Source organism: Dermacentor albipictus, unplaced genomic scaffold, assembly GCF_038994185.2.
Source record: "Dermacentor albipictus isolate Rhodes 1998 colony unplaced genomic scaffold, USDA_Dalb.pri_finalv2 scaffold_14, whole genome shotgun sequence".
Classification (NCBI taxonomy): domain Eukaryota; kingdom Metazoa; phylum Arthropoda; class Arachnida; order Ixodida; family Ixodidae; genus Dermacentor; species Dermacentor albipictus.
Genome location: NW_027225568.1, coordinates 1,848,584 through 1,867,818, shown reverse-complemented (window position 1 = coordinate 1,867,818; position 19,235 = coordinate 1,848,584). Strand labels below are relative to the sequence as shown.

The 19,235-nt window shown below is 45.3% G+C and overlaps 1 protein-coding gene across 11 annotated transcripts in view; it reads right to left on the bottom strand.

The window, feature by feature from the left end:
* roq (RING finger and CCCH-type zinc finger domain-containing protein roquin) overlaps positions 1 to 19,235 on the bottom strand; it is a 151,078-nt gene that overhangs the window by 91,518 nt on the left and 40,325 nt on the right. For all 11 annotated transcript variants that reach the window (XM_065447691.2, XM_065447690.1, XM_065447693.1 and 8 more), the window contains exons 5-6: positions 17,531 to 17,864; positions 11,087 to 11,399 (exon numbers count right to left, since the gene is read on the bottom strand). In XM_065447691.2, coding sequence (XP_065303763.1) covers positions 11,087 to 11,399; positions 17,531 to 17,864 — 647 coding nt within the window. The remainder of the gene's footprint in view (positions 1 to 11,086; positions 11,400 to 17,530; positions 17,865 to 19,235) is intronic.

Here is a 19,235-nt window from a genome sequence, read left to right as displayed (position 1 = left end):
TTTGTTACATATCTTTCTTAGCATGTACAAGCATGTCTTTACAAACTTTGTTCAATTTTATCCAACAATCTTGATTCTAGCAATTTATATCATTTTTATGACATTCATCTCGTTAATATTACTTTTAACCATGAAAAGTGCGTTCATTGTGCTTTTTGTTTATGTATTACACAAAATATTGAGTGCAGTAGTTCCTTCAGAAAAGATCTGGCGTAACCTACAAGACACACCTATTTTTCTCATGGTAGGGAAAGAGTCAAGTGCAGTCATTTTGGATGGTATGAATGTTCTCCAGGGCTACAACAAGTAACCAGAATGAGTGTATCACCCATTTAAGCGGGCCTCCTTAGAACTTATGCATTAGTATCAACTTATGCATTAGGACTTCGAGAAAAAAAACAAAAAACTTATGACCACATGTTGGATACAACGATCAAATTTTTGTCTTCTGGATGGCTTTTTCCATGCAGACTGAGCTTGGCATTTATGTTGCTAAGTTGCCCTTAAATTATACCAAGACTGGGCGAAAAGTTTGCCTATGTGAGTTCGTAGCTGCCGCCATTACCATGCAGTGCATCTCACCCGCATGTCAAATGCAAAAGTCACAGAACATCGCCAGTTGGTGAACTGCGCTACAAGATACAGTCGAATCTCAATAATTCAAACTCAAAGGGGCCCCAAAATTTGTTCGAATTAAAAGAAGGACATGTTTTTGAAGAATTAATGCACCGTAGCAAGATGCATGAGCGGTGTGAGTCATGGAATATTGTGGTGCGCAAGCACACAGCAGGCGAGCACCACGAAACTGCCCACGCCAGCCAATGCTCGCTTCCCAATAACTTCAAGGAGCAAGCTAAGCTGGCGCCGGGCCTCCGGGCCTCCGGGCCGGGCGCCGCCTGCGCGGAGACAGTCGAAGATGAGCGAGGGCGAGGGGAGCGTAGTTGCGAGGAAGGGCGGGAGGAAAGCGGACTTGCTTTCCCACCAGCTTGCTAGATGGTACTAAGTACCTCTGCCACCTACTGCCACCGAAGCAGCAGAGTTGCCGAGCCCGGACTGGGCCTCCACTGCTGCTTCCCTCTGCATGCTCGCATGTTTTTTTCTTCGTCTGCCGACAGATCGGCGCTGTGTTTACCTTCTTTGTCCTGTGTTCTTAATGTGAGTCACGTCTTATCAAGATAAAGTTGTTGCCGCTGATCATAATTATGTTGGTGCGCTGCCCCATCTGTTGCGGCATTGCCACTTTCAAAAGACAAGGAGAATGAGGGACTGGGGGTCGCCTTCGCATCCTTGAATTCAGGGTCTGTCTTGTCGTACAGAATCGAATATGGTGCACTGTCTTCAACAGCCTTTTCATCAGGACGTCTCAGTTTAGACGAGTCATTGTAAAAAAAAAATTGGAGGACGCTTAAGCTTCGCCTTCAAGAGTGGAACGCGATAGCGTTCCCGTCGACCCGCCAATGGGTGTAAGACAATGGGCTACAGGGCAGCCATCACTTACGAGGCGCCCCGCATCAGACGCGGTGAGCGTCGAGCCATATGGTCGAGCAACGCGGCGTTCGGCGCAGCAATGAAACGTGCGCCTGAGCAAGCGGAGCGAACCAAAGAACTCGGTATCCCGGAGGGGGAAATGATGCACGCCAGCCAAACGCCGTGATCGGCACGGGCAGAGAGATAGAGAGATAGTGATCTAAAGAAAGGAAGGACGCTTGATTCTGCGGAGGGAGCGAGGCGAAGCGTTGTCAGGGGAGAGAGTCCGAACCGCGACAGCTCCAATGCGCGCGTGGCGCGCCATCTGTCGGGGCAGCGCCGTACATGGAGAGGAGGGGCTCTTCTGTGTTTGCCGCAAGATGGCTCTCCGTGTGCGGAAAGCGCAGAAGAAATGCAGCGAAACGCACTTCGCTACTCGTGTAATTGCGACTTCTGTAAGTTACATGTTCATAATTACCTATATACACCACAGTATAACTTTCCACGGCTCGTTTCGAAGGCAACACCGCATTCACTAGAGGCGCGTTTGTACCTTTTGGAAGCATCGAAATCGTGGCTGAGTGGTAGCGTCTCCGTCTCACACTCCGGAGACCCTGGTTCGATTCCCACCCAGACCATCTTGGAAGTTGCTTTTTATTTATGGAGTGCCTGCCGTGATTTATCGCTCACGGTCAACGCCGCAAAACGCTGACGCCGACGCCGACGCCGACACCCGACGCCGACACCGACGACACCGGCTTTTCTGCGACACGAGCTCCTTAACGCTATCGCGTTAAAAACAAAAACAAGTGCAAACAAGACCAGACAAAACAGGCGCGAACGAGAGCTGACGCAAGCAAACAATAGTGCGAAACTAGTGGTCTGGTTGAACCAGACGCGAGTACGAATAGAGCAGCCGGGTGAGTCCACATGATACCAGTTTCCCGCGCATTCCGTCACTGTAGAGGCCACTCTCATTGGTCTTCTCCGCTCGCGGCTGGCTTGCCGCCGCAGCGAGCCGCAAAAAATCAGCCCAGGACTGATCTCTGTTGTGGCATGCGTTTTGCCGCTCGTGTGGCTGGGCATTATGGTGTGACGCAGAAACGGTGACCTTGCCATTTGGCAGAAGGTAAAATTTCTGCCATGTGGCTTCCCCCCCTTGTGGAGTTGAAGGCTTTCTCCTAAGCCTTTCCTCTATGACAGGGTCAGAGCAATGCTGGTCGGAGGTACCGCCGTGTGATCTGGCACGCTGTTGAGAGCATTGTCAGAGCTCGGTCGGTTCTAATTAACCATCGCAAATGCTTGTGTGTTTGAATTACCGGGCATTTTTGCCCACTGGAATAAACATAACTATGACGGGACCCCGGTGGCAGTTAGAATAAACTGGAAGTTCGAATTACGTGTGCTCAAATTAACGAGATTGGACTGTAATGCTGAAGAGGCTTGTTTTGCGATGCAGACATCGTTGTGCAACTAAAGTGATGGCATTGGTGGCAGCAGTGGCAGTGACGACGAGATAGACAATGGCCCAGCTTTGACCTCAACCCCTATGTTCACGCAAAGTGCACTGTCGTCGATTGAGTCACTCATTGATTTCGTGCACACTAAAGGATTGCCGCCAGTGTTCAAGCAGCAGCTGGACACTATGCACACCTCGGTTGTAAATATGCAACAACTGCAAAAGCTATTATTTCAACGCACTCTTAAGCAGCATTTCTTTTTTTATGGCAGTAAAGGTATAGTGATTGGTTATAAGAATCCCGATTTTTTGCTCTCCTTTATACTGTTATAAGTGGACTGCACTGTAATTACACAGAAGCGCAACGAGTAATCGCTTTGTAGCCAGTTTCTTCACATGTAGTAGTCCCAAGCATACATTTTGGAGTCTGAATAAAGCCGCTGTTACAAATGCAGATGAACATGGAAGTGAAAAAATGCTTCATAATTGTTCATTTTTGAATTTACGACAACAGTAAACATACTGCGTACATACGTATAGAGTGCATATACAGCTGATGCCATCACCAGGAGCCATGCAGTGTGGATCCCACTGCACCTCCTGCACCCACCACAACTCTCAGCTGCAGGTCTGGTCACATGCACAGTGGCCCACAAACCTTTGACAAAGGCTTCTATTCCCGCTGTTTCCAAGCTGCCAAACTGCAAACTATTGTAGGCACGAGTATCCGATCTGCCTCCTGAAATTTTTGCAGTGTTGAGGCAAGTGCACAAAATTAAGCACTTCTTTTGCAGCTATGGTTTTTTTACTGCTTCACAGTCCCATAAGAGTTCTGCTAATGTGTTTCTGATAAAGAGGAGCTTCATCAGAGGATGAGGACTGGCTTCAGAAACATGTGTATTTGCTGTGTCTGCAAATAGACTGGTTCTTGTGGTATTGAAAGTGGAAAACAGTGCAGCTGTCAAGCTCAAGCATTCTTAAAACTACAGTTTTGAAAACAAATGCGACTGCCGAACATCTAATGTGGCATGGGGTAAACCTCCTGTGCTGTACAGCAATTTCGGCCACCATCACACAGACGATGGCTGTGCTTGCAGGCATCTAAATAGTGACTCAAGTGACAAACACATAAGGAGCACAGGACACACGTTAAAGATTTTCAAGCATAATAAAAGAACACAGACGAAGCGAGTGTCCACTTGCTTTATGTCTTGCAGACAAGGCCAAACCACCATATTCCATTTCATGCAGAGCCAGCAATGCTACAATGGCTACTGCTCACATTCATAACCAAAAAATAATGCACCAAGTTTGAAAGAATCATATCTCTCTATAACTTGATCTAACATTAAGTGCCATACTTTTATGTAGTGAAAATATGCCAAATATTACATGGAAGGCATAGTAGGCCTGAACCTTAAAAACTTAAACACAGAATAAGTGGAGCAGCATGTTTATGACTAGCAGCCACAGCGCAGCACTTTTGCTCGCAATCGATATGTTATGTGTGGCATACTGGAAGCACAAAAGTACACAAATAACATGCAATTAGACCTAGCCTTACATTCATATATTGTAATTGTAACACAGTCAATGACCAATATTTCGGACACCTAATTTTTTGGACATGCCCGATAATTCACTCACGCCACTGCCACGTACCCCAGAGAGCCAGTGTATAAGGTCGTCTGAAATTCCAAACACAAAAACCCTTTATCCGATTTTCCGGACTGTTTGCCATGACCGCAAGTCCGAAACAGCATTAATTGAAGCCACTACCGCCACCATTTTGAAGGAGCCTCGAACCGGCGCTCTCCCACGCCTACTGCTGGCAGTTGCAGACCCACTAGGACTAGTTGCTTTGACACTCGCTATGAAGCTTCCTGCTGTTTGGTGCCTTGTCATTTTTTCTTTTTTCAAGAATTCGCCGCTGTCAGCAAGGGCGCCGACCCCAACTTTGTAATCCTCGTCGGTCGCTTCTATGCGCGGAAAGCTTGGCGCGTGGCATAATGCCGGTTCCCGAAAGTCAGGTTCGCTGCAATACAGCGGAGTTATGCGGTGAAGCATACGCGGTGTATTGCGGTGAAGCAACTAGGCGGCTAGCAGATAGCAGGGCGAAGTAGAGTTTCTCAACAACTCGAAGCAAAGGCAAGAGTTTGACGTAATAGTTATGGGGACATCTGCAAAATGGAACGCATTAATTAAGGGAAAATTAGACATCCACCCAATCATAGCAATTTCGACAAAGGTTAGCTCTGATGGTAGAGCGGCTGTCCCGGAAAGGCGGTGGTCCCGGGTTCGAGTCCCAGGTTCGAGTCCCGGACCAGGACGAGGTTTTCTCTAACTGCAAGACTTTTCTTTCGAGGAACCCGTATGGGTTTCCTTTGTAGCAACTGCTACGATTGTGTGGATGCCTCATTTTCCCTTAATATGCATTCGAATCTTAAAGGGGCCCTGAACCACTCTTTATTGAAGTGGAGAAAGGCATTTGAAGTGAAACATGGCTATTTCAGAAATACTTTGCCGCAAAAAGTACTTCAATGCATTCAGCAGAAGTGAAGTGAAGTGAAGTGAAGTGAAGAAGTGAAGTGAAGAAGGAATGAGGCCTCTGCTGCGGCCCCATTCCTTCTTCGATGACTTGCACTGTGAAGGCCACGGCTGAGTGGGGCGTGCCCACAACTCCGCCTTCTACAGTCAGATCTACTATGAACCACACATTAACGAATTTCTCAAATTTACGAACATTTTAAGATTGCCTATATTTTCAGTGCAAAAATATTTCAGAACTACAAATTTCAATACAGCGCATATTTCAGAATAACGCACATAGTTTATTTTCCCCTTTATAACCGAGGAACATCAGTATTAGAAATTCGGCTAAAAGTAACAGTGCCGCAATTCTCGCGTGAAACAAACCGCGAGTGCAGGAGCTATCATCATCACCACGTCGAGTGCCTATTGCTTCACCAAAAACTTCACCAAGAACTCCACAACAAAGGTTCAGCGATGTTTGCACGAGATCTAACAATGAATGCAGCTAGCGATGGCGCCAAGAAGAAGCAAAAGCAGATTTTTGCTGCAGGACAAATTGGACGTATTGCAGGAAATAAATGCAGGGAAAAAGCAAATCGACGTGTGCAGACAGCGTGGCATTGCCCTATCGACCATTGCGACCATTTTGAAAGACCGAGACAACACTGTCAAGCTTCACCGGGAATCGCAACTCGCTCCTACGAGGAAACGGCTGTGACTGGGAAACATTAAAAATGTAGACCAAGCTGTTCTCACGTGGTTCAAATATGCCCGACTACAAAACGTTCCCGTGTCTGGCCCAATGCTCAAATTTGCCAGCAAATTTGCCAATGCACTTGAAATAAGTGGGTTCAACGCCAGTGTGAGTTGGCTTTTTTGTTTCCACCAAAGGAACAGAATAACTTGGCAGGTAGTCTCGGGTGAGGAAAAGGCTGCTGACAGAGAAGGCGCGGATTCCTGGCAAAACGATAGTTCTCTAGAGGTGGCTGAATCGTACTCTGAAGATATTTTCAATGTAGATGAGACCGCATGTTTTTATCATCTCCTGCCAGACCGGACGATGCACTTCAAAGGGCAGCAGTGCAAAAGAGGAAAGAAGTCTCATATTTGCGTGACAGTCCTGCTCTGCTGCAATGCAACAGGCACGAAGAAAATTAAACCGCTCGTCATTGTCAAGTACGCGAAGCCTCGCTGCATAAAAAAACGTCCTGTCGTTACCATATGACTACCGCACCAACAAACAAGCCTGGATGACCAGAGAACTCGTTTCCAAGTGGCTCATCAAACTCAATGACCATATGAGGAGAGATGACCGAATAATTCTACTGGTTGACAACTGCTCTGCTCACATTGTGAATGTTTGCTTGACGCACGTTCGCTTGGAGTTTCTGCCCCCAAACAACACGTTCTTGCTGCAACCCCATAGACCAGAGCATTAGAAAGAGTGCAAAAGCAGAATTTCCTAAGTGCCTTGTGCAGCGGTTGATTATCAACCTCCACCTAAAGTTGCCGACTGCCATCAATATTCGTCAGGCAGTGTGAATGCTCACAGGAGCTTGGTGGAACTTGACGGCGTCCACCATTAGCAACTGCTGGCGAAAAGCAGGCCTTGTCAAAGCGCCTGTGCAGCTTGAAGATGACCTGGAGGAGACCAACATCAACCCAGGACACCTGTGGACCGAGGTTGTGGAACTGCGACCTGCCATCTCTTCCTTCGATGACTACATGGAGAGCGACAGTGCAGCACTAAATGTTAACTGTGTTCGCGGCGTCTCCAGTGACGATGACCACCCAAAGGAAGACGACTGTGCGTTACCGAACACAGAAGATGAGATCGTGTCGAACACTGATGTTTTAGTGCACATGAACAAAGTCTGCACTTTCATCGCTCTGTGCAATGACGTACCCGATTAAGTATTGCACAAAGTGGAAGATGTAGACGCCTTCCTAATCGATTGTGCGTGCTGCACGCGCCAGAAGAAAATCACTGATTTCTTCAAATAAAGCAGCTTTAAAGTGAGTGACACATTTATTTGAGAGTATGCGTGTCTACACATGCGTCTACTACCAAGGTACGTCATTTTCATTTCTAGGTTTGTCCACTGGCTTATAACAGCAAGTTCTTCATTACAACGATATTTCCAAATAACGAACGATTTTTGGCAGTCCCACGTGATTCATTATATTGAGATTTGACTGTAAATGTCACCATGGCACGCAGTTCAAATTTCATTTTGGATGTTAAGGTAGATATCCCGGCTTCCGATTTTGGTACCTATGATGGTACCTATGATGTGCTGAACGTAAGCCAAATGCAGCTGTCCTCAGCGGCCGCAATGCACTTAGCCAGTGGACTCGAGGCAGCACCTCGCAGCGGTCGCAGTATCCACGCTGCGTAGCTGACCGCAGCTACCAATAGCAGCCGCATATGGAAATCTTTATTGTGAAATAAAGCATCCAGAAGAGAATGAGGAGCAGGCTTCTCTTGAAAAGAGAGCGTATGAGAGAAAGGTGACATCGCACTCCACTTGCGAGCTCCACACAGTGCGTACAACAGCATAACTTGTGAGAAATGTTCGCAGCAGCATATGCTACCCGTTGACTGAGTTATTTCACTAAGCCTGAGGGGTGTTTCAAGGCCCCTTTAATTATGCACACGTGCACCCGCCATCTCCTGTCCCAGTAAGAGCACTGATACGCCTAATAAGTGTACTGGCAGGCCTTCAGAGCTATTTAGAACATGTCTGTGGCAATTTGAGCTCTTGGGGACAGTAAAAGGCATGCACTTGTTTTTTTTCGGACTGCCTGATTTTTCAGACATTTTCGCGACCACTAGAGAGTCCGAAAAATTGAACATTGACTGTACATGAAATAGTTTTCCTTGGAAACAGTCACAGATCCAAAACAACAGCACTGCAAAATGCCCTAATTGAGACTTCTTCGACTGCACTACTTATATAACGTCGACAGTGTTGCCTGCTAAGTATTAAACAAAAAATACAGTAAAAGTTTGTTAATTCACACCTCGCCATTTTGACACTTTGGATAATTCAAGCTAACTGGCAAAGTCTGACCAAGCTCTATAGAAACTACATGAATAAAAAAGCTTGTTTACTCACATGCCAAATGGGGTCCACCATCGATCATTCAAAGTGCGTGCCACCATGGCCAGCTCCTAGGCTCGCACTGGTAACAACTTTTTCAGCTAAGTGACAGGTGGTGTGATGTGCTTTATCACCATCATCATCGATCCATGGCCCTACAACAGCTCTCTCAGATCTCAAAGGCTATGCTTTTTCGGATTACATGCGCAGGAAAAGATTAAACGAGCCGGAATCGCATCATCGCCACCATGTTCTTACATTTATTTTTCCAAATGGTGAGTTGCACTGACATCGACTATGGAGCACGCGGCATATCTGATGCATAGGGCAACTTTCTACTCACAAATGTTGAGCAAGCGTGATAAGCTGCACCATTTTTCGTAGTCTTTGTTGTGTCAGTACCCCTTGTGTGTATTGTGGGATGTTTCTGTCGCGGAGACCCGACTTACACTGTGCATGTGCCGCCGTGTCTTCATTTGGTGGCAAATACCCAGTTGACATGAGGAGAACCATCGTGTTCCTATTCAAGTACAGATCTCAGAACTGTTATGGGGGGGACGTGGCAATTGAAGTAGTCAAATTGTGAAAATTTTCGACTTCCTGTTGTTTTTTCGTGATCCGCAGACCTTTATTTATCTCATGGTGAAATATTATAACAAAATAACCGGTAGAAATCAAGAAAACAGCACTTTCCTAGCGTGCTGTCATAAAAATTGCGATTCGGTGTTAGCGATTCAGATAAAAAATCTGTCTTTCTCCACCGTAAAATAAACCAGCAATTGCAAGCGAAAAGAACGCAAAAGCAGCATTGCGATTTGGAGCAGTAGTCACGTGGGGCACACGACATGCTCCTATTAGCTGTTCTAGATTTGAATTGCTGACGAACCTCTCTCACGGGCATTTGCACAGCAGCAAGGTGTGCGTTCAGATCACTATGATTGATGATCGTGGCAGTTTAATGTGTGTGTTCTGTGATGAGCCCCAAAGGAAGCAAGTTCCGAATCGCCCACGCATATGGAAGACCACAAAAGGCGTGGAACAGAGGGAGGAAACTACTCGAAGCGGATGCCGCTGACTTTCAACGAGGCATGACCGGCGCACATGGGTGGCCAAGAAAGTGCATCTGCGTGCAGTGCTGACGACATGACCATGAGCTATGGCAACAGTGTGTCCGTGTTAGGTCGTGATGGCAACATGACATCGGCAAGAGCAGAAGTTTTCACAGCAAAAGTTCAGCTGCAGATTTCAGCTCCAACTTTCACTAATGATGAGGTTTCACAACGAGAGGAGACAACAGCGGACATTTTGAATGTGCTGTCATCCACCTCTGCACGACATATGGATGCACAATGCATCAAAAAGGCTAAGGTGCAGGAAACTGCTGCAAAGAAGCAAAAAACTACATCAACATGTACAGATAACGCGTCCTCACAGGCAAGGGACTACATCCCAGGCGGGTTTTAGGTGCTCAAAGTAAAGATTAAAATGTTTACAACCAATAAAACTTTTTTTGAGCTCTATTTCCTCAGCTTTCAGTTTTTGTGCAGTTGCTTTCAGTCATTCCAGTGCCATTTCCCAATGAATGAAGACAAAATCATTCTGTCTTTCGCACTTATATCCTGAAACATTGATGAGTGCAATAAAGCTGTCCATTTTTAACTGCACCTCATAAAAAAAGTTTATAATGGGCTTTTTGCAAAAGTAATTAGTAAGACAATGTGCACAGGAAAGTTAAAATACTTTTATGGTCATTTCGGCATTTAAAAAATAAACCAATAGCTTTATTGCATAGAATTGGCCTTAGTGAAGATGCAGATGTGAAAATCTTGGCGAACTTATGTGTAATTAATTTGTGGATGACCATTAGAGGCTGTCAATTGTTGTAACTCGAAAACTATGATAGATAGCACAAAACTAATTTCAGTTATGATATCAGCATAACAAATCACACCTGCATGCCAAATTTCACCAATTTATTTCCACAAATAAATAAATAAAAGAAATAGCTTTCATTGCCGCATCCCCCCATTATATGATCACAGACTACATAAGTGTCAACAGCTCAGCCATGGTAAGCTATGCCATGGCCTGCGGTGCAGTCACAGATGATGACATCATTGGCCAAGTTGTCAGCAATGACCATGCAGTGGTAGATTATGCGAATGAGGAAGAGGAAGCACCGGTGCTGCCTTTGTTATTGCAGGTGATGGAAGGACTGAATCAGGCATGGCTGTTCTTTAGTTTTGAAAAATATGTGGAAGAAGCTTACCGAGCTCTTGAATATGTATAAGCAAACAGTGATCGCTTCCAGAAAAAAAAAAAAAAGCAGAAAGCTATCCCAGATTTCGTTCATAAGGGTGATAGTTCCAGAGGTGCTACCACTGCTTTCAACATCAAATTTCGTTTAATTTGAATTCAGTGAGTGTCCCCATGAAATTTGAATTAACGAGCTTTGACCGCATATATGCATGTACCCTCGTCATGTGACCCAGCATGCCAAATGGAAACCGAGTCAGGTGCTCACCTGTCCATCTCCTCCTGGGAGTGAGCAAAGGTGCAGTGGGCCCCGCGGGGGCACGAGCCACGCTGAGCCACATCGCGGCACAGGCTCGTCTTGTAGCGGGACCCACCAGGGTTGTGGCCGGGGCTCCCACCAGCCGCACCACCTCCCGTCTCAGCCCTGCCCCTCCCGGGCGAAGAGGATGATGGGGCTCCTCCGCCCCCTCCGTTCATTCGCCGCCCCCCAAAGGCCCCCATGAATGCCACAAGCCCTTGGAGGCAGGCACGTGCCGCCAGCACGCACCTGCTCAGCTCCTCCCACGTCGGTGCACCACCGTCTGCACTCAGGAAAACATAGTTCATTACCACAACAAGGCCAATAAACATTTTAGACAACCTCTTGGAGCAGCACGTCATTTCACCATAGGGATACTTCATTCGAGCATCCTGGTCCTGTTAGACGCTCAAAACACATGACATAGCCATAGAAGAGCCATCCCTTAATCAAGCAGTAAGGATTTCAAGGAGCACTGCTGGCGGTATAAGTGAAATGCTGTGCGACAACAAACATAATGAGAACTTAATGTAAGACTTGTTTTCATAAACTCATGTCAAATTATTTACCAGGTTAAATGTGCCCTTGATTCCAATGCACACGCAATTCTTGTGGTCAGAACAAGAATACATGTGACCTCCCTTTAATTGCAACATGCAAGTCAGTGAAAGAGGCATAGAAACAAAAAGGGGGCGTTCGCCGTTTTTGCAAACACGGGTATGTATAATGCCATGGGGGACTTTTTACGACTCAAAATTATGATTACGTAAACGATGAGCAATGCTAATGTGAACATAGGCTTGGAATTCGCCAGTCTAGCATGACCTGATACACATTCCGCAAAGTTCAGTCTATGTAGGAAGCCGGTCACATGGTAAGAAAGTAAAAGTGTGCGTGTGTACACACACACAAACACAGATTGTCCCACATAACTTGAGCTAAGAATTTAAAAATGAAAGGTGCGTCGGAAGCGAATTGAACCAAACATATACTATTTGCTATAGCCTATAGTAACTCAGACAATCTTTTGTTTTCCCCATAATTATCTAATTAATTAGGTTTTATTACCCAACTTTTTAATTATTGGCTGAGGACCTCAAGTATGATAGGCAGATTTGTAGAGCACCTTCAGAAACCATTGATCGAGTTGTTTCCTTTACTATATGTCTCACATAGTTCTTTCTTCTGGGTTGCAAAGAAAGCCCGCGAAATATGAAAAAAGGAATGTGACGGAGCACTTGCGCCGTGGTATTGTGCTGCTCTCAAGCGTGCGTTCGGTAAACAAGGTCGGCTGCATGGTGACTGGCGATGCGGAAGCGGCAGGGCGCTCTTTATGTCATCGACAGCGCTTGGCCAGCAGCATGCATTTTCACTGTCATCCGATGGGAGCCGACCTTGCTCCCGAACGCACCCTTGAAAGCAGCCCGATACCACTGCACAAGTGTTCCGTCACGTGACTTTTTTTTCATATTTTGCGGGCTTTCTTTGCAACCCAGAAGAAAGGACTATGTGAGACATATAGTAAAGGAAACAGCTTGATTAGTGGTTTCTGAAGGTGCTCTACAAATCTGCCTATCATACTTGGGGTCCTCAGCCAATAATGAAAAAGTTGGGTAATTAAACTTAATTAGTGAGTTATGGGGAAAACAAAAATTTGTCCGAATTACTATAGGCTATAGCAAATAGTATGCATTTGGTTCAATTTGCTTCCAACGCGCCTTTCATTTTTAATTTCTTGGCTCAAGTTATGTGGGACACCCTGCATATACCGTATTTACTCAAACCTAACGCACACCTTTTTTCCGATAAAACAGGTCCAAAAATTGCATGCACGTTAGAATCGAGTATGACCCTAAATCCCGTTACCATATCACCATCGACATTCGAAAAATGGCCACCTCGTATGTGCTTCTAGCCTAGCTGCCGTAGCTTTCACCACGTGCATACCTCCATGTTGCACGTGTAACCAGGCGCTGGTGAAACCTAGTCTACTGCTTGTCTTCCTGCTTTCTGCGTTTATTCAATCAGCTTGGAAGCTCTGACTGCAAAGACACGCCGAGACTACCATGACACCGCATTTAAAAGGAAAGTTATCATATGAGCAGAGACGGACGGAAATCGATCCACATCATGGGCGTTCAAAGTTCCCGAAACTTACGTGCGGGACTGGCGCAAACAGAGGAAGAATATTTTCGCCAGCAAAGCAACAAGGAAGGGTTTCAGTGGACCAAAGCAGGGCCTCTTCGCTGAAATAGAAGAGCTGCTCGCGGAATACATGCAAGAGCAGCAAGCGGCACAGTGGCCTGTGACGAATCTGCTCAAAGTACGGGAGATGCAGTTAGCCTTACAGAAAGGGCTAAGGCGGAGCGACTTCAAAGTGAGCAGGTGCTGGCTATCAAATTTTATGAAAAAAAAGAAGGCTTTTCTCTTCGAATTGGACAGGGATATGCCAAAAATTCCCCGAAGAATATGAAGAGAAATTGCACAGTTTTCAGCGGTACGTTTTGAAGTTGTACCATAGAAACGGCTACCACTTTGGACAGATTGGAAATGCTGATCAGATGCCGCTCTACTTTGACATGCCTGTCACCACAACCGTTGAAAAGAAGGGGGCAAAGCAAGTGCGCATTTTGTCTTCCTGCCAGGAAAAAACTAGTCACCGCAATGCTTTGTTGCACTGCGGATGGGCACAAGTTGCCCCCGTATCTTATCTTCAGACGGAAGACGCTCCCGAAAGGAATCGCGTTTTTGAGTGGCGCGATTGTGCGCACAAATGAAAAGGTTGGATGACCACGGACTTGGTCGTTGACTGGATTGATAACGTTTGGCGGAAGAGACTCGGCGGCAGTTTGGGTCTGCGTGGGATGCTTGTGCTCGACGCGTTCAGGTGACACCTTGACCAGCGCATCAAGGACAAGCTGGCTGCATGCAACACTGACCTTGTCATGATACTCGGCGGCATGACATCGCAGCTCCAGCCGTTTGATGTTTCTTTGAACAAGCCAGTGAAAGATAGAATTCGGGCGCTCTACATCGAATAGCTTGTCAGTGGCTGCCATAAATTCACGCCCGCCAATAAAATGAAGCGTGCCTCACTGCAGGACTTTGCTGGATGGGTGAAAGATGCATGGTGCACGATCCCGTCTGCCATGGTCAACAAGGCCTTTAAAAAATGCGGGATTTCGAATGCCATGGACGGTGCCGAGGATGAAATGTTTTGGTCTGTTGATAGCGATAAGAAGTTGTGTGATAGCGATGACAAGTGATACCTATTGCCCCACGCGACTTGTACCGGCACAGTGAAAATCTTGGGGGCAAGGTACACTGCTTCAATTTGTGTTTTTATTCATTGCAACTTTAGTGCATTGGGAATAAATCTGCTTTTTCCAAATGAGAGAAAATATTATTCCTATATGAAAGCACGAGGTGTGCGGTACTGTACTTTTTTTTTTGGTCACGGAAAATGGGTGCGCGTTACAATCGAGGGTGCATTAGAATTGAGTAAATAGGGTATGTATAAGCATAAACCATTTATAATTCAAGTCGCCAGAATCAAGAATTTCTGCAGTATTATAAGCAAAACAATGTTTTTGAAAGGCTGTGCATGTGAAAACATGCTGCATTATTTATTTATTTATTTATTTATTTATTTATACATACTGCAGCCTCGGTGAGGCTATTGCAGGAGTGGGCAGTGAAGTAAAAAAAAAAAGGAAAGCAAGAAAACGAGATACCAGTTCTGCACAATAAGCAGTTACATTAGAAGTTGTCTGAGCTGTAGTGCAATTGACAGTGGTCTGCTCCAGACCACCGTCAGTTGCACTTAGTTCCTCAAAGAGGCAGGATGTGTGCAAGTAAGGTCCTAAACAACACTTTGCAATGTGGTGAATGCAGTTTAGATCATGGATCCGGGATCACAAAGCGGTGCGACTTAATACTGAAGCATTGCTATCGCATTTACCATTAAATCACCTCTGACATTTTTTCCGCCTGCAGCTCTCAGCCTAACAGTGTGTGCCCAGCAAGCTTTGAAAACCATTTTATGGGATTTTTAAATTTTTTATGAGCACTGGCAATTTCATAGTTAACGCAATATTTTGTAAATGAACCTCCTAGAGTGCCAAGTGATACAAGACGGCACCTAGCTGGCAAGGGCAGCCATACATTGTTTGCTCGCTCCAGCTACTGTGGCATATCTGTACTCGTCATAATGCCATGCATGCTTTCCGTTACATGGCAGATGTCGCCCACATGTCATTCACTGTACGAGTTAAAAAGCGCATGCCGGTGCTGTGAGCCTTTCCTCCTGTAACCCTGTGTCTGTCACTACGTTGCTTTAGCAGCTAGGGCTGCTGCAACATGGAATAGACCATGTTTGAGCATTACCTGCCCCTTTTCCTGTGGAAGCCCACAAACATTTAGCAATGGCAGTAATGATGACAGATTTTTATTTATTTATTTATTTATTTATACATACCGCAGCCCCTTTATGGGGCTATTGCAGGAGTGGGTTAGACAAAAAGAAGTCATACAAAAAAACAAGTAAACAATAACATATTAAAAATTCACAAGAAATAAGGCAGATGACACAAATGAAACTCAAAATAACAGCAACACTGAGAGTCAGTACAAAAACGAGAATGAGTCAATCCACTGTAACAACAAGAAAATACCTACATAAAATCAGGTGTGGTAAACTTTTAACAGAAAATCTTTAATGGCAGTGACCTAATTGTTCCGGGAATTAAGTTCCAGAATTCAATAGTACGTGGGAAAAAGCTGTATTTAAATTTATTAGATCGAGCAAAGTAAGGCTTAATATTAAGGCTATGGTGACTCCTACTTGACCGAGGAATGTCTGAAGGACTATATAAGGGACGTGAGACACGATAAGAAAAATTGACGATGCCATGCAGAAACTTCAATGACTCAATGTGACAGCGTATGGATAAAGGGGTTAGGTTCAAAGAAGATAAGGCACGAGAGGGTGAAAAATAGTGATCATAGTGACGATATATGAACCTAATAGATTTTCGTTGTATGCTCTCAATGGAGTTAATGTCGCACTGCTTATGAGGGTTCCAGACAGGAGAAGCATAATCTAGGATTCGGCGAATTAAAGTTTTATACATTAGTAACTTATTTTCCTTTGGAGAATTGTTGGAATTGTTTGGAGATAAGCAGAGATAACAAGTCAAATGAGAAAAACCGTCGAAATTTTACAAGCTGATGCACATTATCAGTTTTACCAAGCCCATGGACCCTTCACAGTCAGTCAGGAGCCTGCTGCTAAAGGCGATGCCACAAGTTCAATTTCTGGCTGCAATAGTCGCATTCCAATAAAAATGAACTGAAAAAATATTCATGCACCCTAAGGTGCTATTTTGGACACTGTCAAGTTCTGCCATGGTGGCATTTTCAGCCTATCAGAGATGGCATAGCAGCCCTGTGGGCCAATCAGAGCTGACAAGATGGCAAATTTGACAGTATGGTGGAATTTAACAGTGCCCATAGTGGCACCCCTGGGTGGGGGCATGCTGAGATGCCCCAGCTAGTCGGAATTAATCAGAAGCCACACACTACAGTATTTCTCTGAATAGGGTTCTGCGTTTTTGGAGTTTATTTTTGGGCAATGCCAGAGGGTGTTTATCAAAGTTTATTTTTATTGCGATAGACACTCCAAGCAAATTTTTGCCGTCGGCGTCTCCGTGAGGTTCCGTATGTATTTAAGTACATGTACTATGTTATATTTCATGACATATGACATGCAGTGTACGCGTGTTATTTTGCCGCACCATTCTATCACTAAACTTGTTCATACTAGGTCTTACATTCTTGACAAAATTATTCTTGAGAATTTTGAGAATGGCAGCCCAGAAACAAATGCCATGAAACAAAACACCAACAGCGCATGTCTGCCTTAAATCTTCTCAGGCTTAAAATATTAAAGCACAAAAGAATAACAGAGCTCAAACCAGAAAATGGTGTAGATTTATTTGCGTGGCTGTGGACTAGTCTCCTCCAGGATCGGTCCAGGAAAGACGTTTGAAACATGCCCATATGAAAAAGTGCTGGTAAAAGTCGTCAAGAAAGATGTTGGCTTTAATTAATAAACATAAATGAAACTGTCCGACCACAGGATTCAAACAGGGGACTCCTAGTTGCTGCAAGTTGGGTGATGTCAGAGTTATCTGGCACAACTAGGGAAAACAATGACAAGTTCCAACATCCGGGGCAAATAAGTATGTTGAAGTTTATAATTTGCACCCAGTACCAAAATTATTCACTGTTATACCGCAGTTCACTGGCAATGTTCCTTTCGGCAGTATGGTTCCACTTGTCAACCACAATGCAGCAGTACTTCCCAAAAGAACCAATTGCATCGATTGCTTGCGCTCCTCAGCTTGGCCTCACCTGGTGGCGGTTCCCAATGGGCAAGGAGATCGAAGTGTGGCCGCAGGGCGGCCAGTCCAGCAGGGTCCCCCGTCCGCTGCAGCGCAAGCGATAACTCGTGTACGCTCTGGGCAAAGGATTGTGGGCTCTGTAGCTTGTCCACCAGCGACTGCATGTGTGACCGATGGGCCGCGTCTCCGTAGAGAAGTGATGACCACTGCTCGGGTGCGATCCGCAGGCCTGCCTCGCTGGCAATCTGGACAATCTGTGCGTCATGCTCCCTCCGTAGCGCCTCATATGTGCAGAACTCTTCCTTGAGCTGCATCAGCGATGAGTCACCCTCTCGCTTGGACACCTACAGCAGCGGTGAAAAGACAAGTCTCAATAAGTGGCCGGACCAAACTAGTGAAGCACAGAAAACAGGTCACACACACGTCAAGTCAGCCCATGCATAAAAATGTGAAGGGCTATTTGACTGACTGAGCCAGCTAAACCGATAACTCATTCAGGCCCAAATTTCACAGACATAGCACACCATGGTAGATGTAGTTGAAAGGCAATAAAGAGAAAATTAACTTGAGTTCTACCAATAAATTAAAATGACAATACATTAAACTGCCGTTAATTTGATTCCAGTTCATTCCATTTTTCAGTCAATTCGATCCCGAGTGAAGGTTCCTGCTGACGACCATGCATTTCTATGGGTCCAAACGTTGATTATTTTGATCCTAAAATTGGCATTCGTCTTATAACTATAAATTGACCAGTCAGCACGCACGTGCCTGACCCCTACAGTGACCCAGATAGCGTCCCCTTTAGTGGCAGTGTCTGCCTTGGCGGAGCTTAGGGGACAGTCAATGCATCGAACGCACATCTCCCGTCAAAAATGACTATTTTCGGCCCGCCCTAGAAAGATCTTTCATGCTACCATATTTACTCGCATAATGATCGCACTTACGTAATGATCACACCTCTGAATTTTGTCGTCAAAATTCAATATTTTTTTCTTTCCCGTGTAATGATCGCACCCCTAAATTGTCGCAGCAATATGTTGTGTGCCAAGTCTAGCTAATGATGATCGCACTTACAATGAGTCGAATGCTACGCGAACAACTCTCGAAGACATACCAAGCAGTCTGCATGTACCAAACATGCTTAAGCAGATGCCCCATTCCATTCCTTTCATCAGCACTTCCACACACACACACACAAAAAAAAGGTACAACCAAACTTTCCTTGGCTTTAATATTTGTAGGCTTTATAATGGCGGTCAACAACAACAACAATACAGGTGCCTTTCGATTCCTTTCGTCTGCACTGGTGGGCATGCAACAAATTGCGAGCAGCCACGATAGTAGCCACATTTACACTGATACGTTAGAAGTGTACCTATTTATACGCCGACGCTTGTAACACAGCTAAGATATTAACCCACCCTTAGCGGAAATGTGCCATATTAGGATAGCAGACAAATCCCGCAGTTTCCGCAGCATGCTCTCCATGTGTTTCTATGTCACTGGCAGCTAAGCGTGCCCATCTCTGTTTCTGTCCCCTCAAAGTGGACATGGCTAGGTAATTGTCGCAAACTTGCCAATATTACCGATATTATTCATTACTGATGCAGAAGAAACTGTTCCAATGCGCATAATGTACTCACGAGAAGAAAAAAAATTGCGTTCAGCGCATTTGACTTGCTCCGCCAGCCGCCATTGTTTTTTTTGTTTTT